This window comes from Echinops telfairi, unplaced genomic scaffold, assembly GCF_000313985.2.
Source record: "Echinops telfairi isolate 266 unplaced genomic scaffold, ASM31398v2 ScPeMD7_443;HRSCAF=831, whole genome shotgun sequence".
Taxonomy (NCBI): domain Eukaryota; kingdom Metazoa; phylum Chordata; class Mammalia; order Afrosoricida; family Tenrecidae; genus Echinops; species Echinops telfairi.
In genome coordinates, this window is record NW_022104341.1 from 81,341,510 (window position 1) to 81,346,793 (window position 5,284).

A 5,284-nucleotide genomic window follows, 5' to 3' on the forward strand; every position below is an offset into this window, starting at 1 on the left:
TTGTCACTATGACTCCACATGGTCTTGACCACATGGGTGTGTAGGTGGTTTGACAGAGGATCCCACCACTATCTTGGATCCATGCTTTCTTCATAGCCATCTCCTCACCACCCACTTCCAGGTGTTCTTGCCACTCATCTGGTCTGGGGTGCATTACTTGTGCATGAATTTGAGCCACTCCTTAGAGACATGGACCCTGGATAAATATTACCCTGCTTCAGCCCTATCATGCCACCACTGCAGCATGAGGACTCTGATTTGCTGCCCAATTTTGACTCTGTACAAAATATAAAATTATTGAATGCAAATGAAATTCCTGGTGTCTTTTCTAGAACTGAGCCTGATCTTTAGACTTTATCTAGGATCCCCATGTTTGAAACCTGAAAATTTGGTACATCAGCTCTCAGGACAATAAAGAGTTATCCTGCTTCACAAACCCAGAAAGGAATAGTTTTTGGCTTATGGTGGTAAGCAATAAGCAATCAAAATTGCTCCATAATTTAAATCTTGATTTGTGTTATTATAAATTTAAAATAGAAATTAGTGAAAAATAGACATTATTTGCAAAAATTTGCTTGTAGTCTTACTTTATCACAATATCATCTGCTTAATAAGGTAAGGAATTCCCAACAGGACATCCAGGGAGACAGAGAGTAGAATCCAACCTGATTAGGAAGACCTCTGGGGCACTCTGAGTAAAGCCAATGTCCCCTTCTGCACAGGAAAAATGGGAGGAGCTTGTCACACAGGACTCACATGTGGAACTCTTTGAACATGTCTCCTTGATGACCCTGGACACCATCATGAAATGTGCCTTCAGCTACCATGGCAACGCCCAGTCGAACAGGTCAGCAAAACCTTCAGCTCAGCGTCCTTGTTCTTACCAACTGATTGGGAACTTACCTGATGGACAGGTGGGGCACATGAGATGGTCACCTCAAAACAGAGCAATATTCTATCCTAAAAACCAGCTACGTAATCAAAAGCCTAAATGCTCGTGCCAGTTTACAAGGACTGTGGACCACAAGGCTTATAAGATTAGAAAACATAGATTGCTCTGCGGTGTTATGCATGCTGCTTGAAGCTGTCTTTACCTAGGTTTTCACTCAGACCCAGGGTCAGAGATTTCTTGTCCCTATAATCTCATCTGCATCTTCTTCTTTTAGGAGCACCCACCCCTACATCCAAGCCGTTGGAGACCTGTCCAACCTATTTTTTTCACGTGTGAGGAATGCCCTCTATCAGACTGACATGATCTACAGATTCACACCTGAGGGCCGCTTAAACCACCAAGCCTGCGAACTTGCCCACAAACACACAGGTGCTTCTCCCAGGTGGTCTCCTTATTCACAAAAGCCCACCAAAAAGAACTTAGCCTGACACCTATGACATAGACCCCTCATCATGCCTTCAGGAACTGATGCATCCCTAGGGAGGTACATCTCTGTGGTTAGGGATGCGCAGCAATATATTATATAACAGATTCCATGCCAGAGATTTGCATATGCTATCACCTTTGGTAATGGTTAATGAAACAGCTTCCCAGGAAACATTCAAACAGAATGTTTGATATGTTTGATAGGTCCAGATATACAATCCACTTCTGTTAGAGCTTCACCTTTGACCCACAGCCAACCCCACACTAAGCCTGAGCTCACCTCAGTGAGACCAGCACCCAGTTCAGTGTCAATTATGACTGATGGACCGCTCTGGGTGTCTGGCTGCTGTGTCCAAGTTCTTACCTTACACTGATTACCATTTTTATGAAACAGACCAAGTGATCAATCAGAGGAAGGCTTATCTGCAGGAAGAGAGAGAACTGGAAAAGATTAAAAGGAAGAAGAACTTGGATTTTCTCGACATCCTCCTCTGTGCAAAAGTGAGTGTGGGAGAGGCCCGAGGCTTTCCCCCAATATATCAGGGTCTGGGGATAAACCTGCACATGGCTCGGGCTTCCCCAGATGGAGGACGGGAGCAGCCTGTCCGACCAGGACCTTCGTGCCGAAGTGGACACATTCATGTTTGAAGGCCATGACACCACAGCCAGTGGCATCTCCTGGATCCTCTATGCCCTGGCCATGCACCCCAAACACCAGCAGACTTGCCGGGAGGAGATTCAGAGCCTCCTGGGGGATGGCTCTTCCATCACATGGTGAGTGCTGAAGAGATCAGAGAGGTCATCCTCCCTATTAGAGGAGAAGCCACTGGCCTACCCAGAACCTGAATACTCCTTAGACTGGAACTCTCCTCCTTAGGAGCCATTTAAGCCAGATGCCCTACACCACCATGTGCATCAAGGAGGGTCTGCGACTCTACCCTCCAGTGCCAAGTATTAGCCGAGTTCTCAGCAAACCTATCACCTTTCCTGATGGACGCTCCTTACCCAAAGGTATGAACTTCACCACACTAACACTCAATAACTATATGAATGAAAACCACCCATTGCCACCAATTTATTCTAATTCGTTGTGGTCAGTTGTGTGTCAGAATAGAACTGAACTCCAAAGGGATAGACAGTTAGATTTTCAGAATTAAATCACCAAACATTTCTTTTGGGTGGGACAAATCCTGTAACCTTAGGTTAACTGAACTAGTTTAATTTTCATCATCCAAATACTATGAAAAGTATTAATATACCTATGTGGGTTAATATGGTGGTTATTCAAAACACTGAGGCATATCCACAGGGAGATTTTAGCTTGAGAATATGGCCTCTTTAGCTCTACAATCCTAAGTTCCTGAGAAGTGGAGGGCCCTAGAGAGAACCAGTGCAGGACAGAGGTCGATGTGATCTTTTCTTTCTGAGGCTTCATGACAAATAGGGGAGATCCAGGGTTATGGTTCAGTGGTGTCTAGGATCTTAGGGTGCTTCTAGACAAGTCAGACAACCCCTCTGAACCTCAAGTGTCTCATTTTAAAACTGAAAAATGAAACAGGTATCAGGCATCCGAAGACCCATGCTAAATAATCATATTGATGTGACACAGTAGTGGGTGGGGTGCGTGGAGTGGAGACCCAAAGCCCAACTGTAGATAATTGGACATCACATCACGAAGAGTCACAAGTAAAGGATGAGTCAGTCAGGGTGCAGTATAGTACCAATGAAATACAACATTCCTCTAGTTCTTTAATGCTTCTTTCCACTCCCCCACCCCCACCCACCACTACCATGTCCGAAGTTCTACCTTCCATATCTAGAACAGAGCATGTACACTGGTACAGATAAGAGCTCCTAAAACATTCACATGGAATCCAGGACAGATAAAGCCCTTCGGAACAGTAATGGAGTAGTGATACAATGAGGGTAGGGGGAAGGTGCGGGGAGATAAGGGGAACCAATTGCAATGATCAACTTATAACTCCCAACTTCCTCCCCCCAAGGGATGGACAACAAAAACATGGGTGAAGGAAGACAGCAGATGGCTTAAGATATGAAAATAATAATAATAATTTATAATATTTCAAGGACTCACAAGGGTGGGGGAGAGGGGGAAGATGGGAGAAAAATGAGGAACTGATACCAAGCGCTCAAGTAGAAAGAAAAGGTTTTGAAAAGGATAGTGGCAACATATATACAAATGTGCTTGACATAATGGATGTATAGTTTGCTATAAGACCTGTAAGGGCCCCAAATAAAATGATTTTTTTTAATGAAAACTGGGAAATGAGCAAGTTTTCCATGAATGGTGGCTTTGCAGGTACAATTGGTTAATGTACATTCCCTTCTGACACTTGAGTTACTACAAACAATCAGCCTCCAATGCTTTCTTGCTTCTCCTGGTTTGTGACACCCTGTCCTTCTGTGTGTCCACACCCATTGGAATGGCTGAAATATGAGGGCACCCTCTCTTACGTATTTCAGTACTTTGTCTGTTTCTAAATTTCCCCACAGGAATCATAGTCTCACTGAACATTCATGGCCTTCATCACAATCCAAAGGTGTGGTCCAATCCAGAGGTATGAGGCCCTGGGAAACAGCAAGGGGATGGTTTTTTAATAACAACACCTCTTCAACCTCCCACCTCTGGAAGTCGTACCTCTTATGAATTGGAAGGAAGACCCTGACCCTATTTGTTCTGTCTCTGCTGCTCTCTCTGTAGGTTTTTGATCCTTTCCGGTTTGCCCCAGACTCCACGCAACATAGTCATGCCTTTCTGCCCTTCTCAGGAGGATCAAGGTGAGGAAGCTTCCTCTAATGGAGAAAGGCTCTTTGGGTGTCTCCCCCAGGGGCATTGATCTTCCTTGTTCACAGGTGGCAGGCTCTGCTATTCCTGGGAGTGTTAGTGTGTGTGGGAAAGGGTCCTTGTGTGTGTCACTGTACAAAAATATGGAACAGTATCTAGGAAAGCCGTGGAAACTTTGCTCCCACCGCTCCTCCCAATGGCAGCCAACATTCAGCCAGAGTGAATTTCAAAGTTCGGTCTAGGTGGGTGTTTCTCTCACTCTAGTACTGTACTCCAGTATAGAATATCTTGGGATTTTCCTTTTTAAAAAAAAAAAGTTTTTCCCAAATCCCCCAATTTTAAAGGCGGTTTCTTCTCACCCTAAGCATTATCGGCACCACTTGTCTGTCATTTTGTCACACTCTGATGGGTTGAGTGTTGCTGTGGGGATGGAAGGTGGTTTTGCTCTATTTCCAACACTATATTAAATTACCAGCAAGATTATCCAAGGTGAACAGGTTTCAGCAGAACTTCCAGGCTAATAAAAGACAACACAGAGGGAATAAACTGTCCACTTCAGAAGAATTAGCCACAGAAAATCCTATGAATAGTGGCAAAACATTGTTAGATACTGAAAACCTTATGAGTAGCAGATAAATATTGTCTCATATAGTCCCAGAAATCGAACCCTTCAGGTCAGAAGACACTCAAAATATGAATGAAGAAGAGCTGCCTTCTCAAAGCAGAATCAATTATAATGATGTGGAGGGAATAAAGCTTTGGGGAACATTTTTTTTTTTTGCTGTTGAATTGACTCAAAATGAGAAGAAACAGCTGGAAACAGTTATTTCATAATAGGCACTTGAAAGGTATAGAGTATGAATCTAAGAAAATTGGAAGTTGTCAAAAATTTAATGAAACACAAAAATATAGATATCTCATAGATAATATCTACACACATAAAAGGGAGTCAGATTAGTACAACTATTATTCAAAATGACAAACAAAGCGCCAAACCTAGTGTTGAAATTCTACCAAACTCTTTAGTCTCAACTTGATCAAGTCTCAACTTGATCAAACACTCACTAAAGACGTGCTGATAATTATTAGTGACTGCAGTG

The 5,284-nt window shown here is 43.3% G+C and overlaps 1 protein-coding gene across 1 annotated transcript in view; it reads left to right on the forward strand.

Moving 5' to 3' along the window:
* The window catches only part of LOC101652360 (cytochrome P450 4A6-like), a 63,068-nt gene that overhangs the window by 52,517 nt on the left and 5,267 nt on the right, over window positions 1-5,284 (forward strand). The window contains exons 5-11 of the mRNA XM_004699450.2: window positions 723-847; window positions 1,167-1,321; window positions 1,773-1,879; window positions 1,962-2,152; window positions 2,256-2,389; window positions 3,893-3,957; window positions 4,101-4,177. Coding sequence (XP_004699507.1) covers window positions 723-847; window positions 1,167-1,321; window positions 1,773-1,879; window positions 1,962-2,152; window positions 2,256-2,389; window positions 3,893-3,957; window positions 4,101-4,177 — 854 coding nt within the window. The remainder of the gene's footprint in view (window positions 1-722; window positions 848-1,166; window positions 1,322-1,772; window positions 1,880-1,961; window positions 2,153-2,255; window positions 2,390-3,892; window positions 3,958-4,100; window positions 4,178-5,284) is intronic.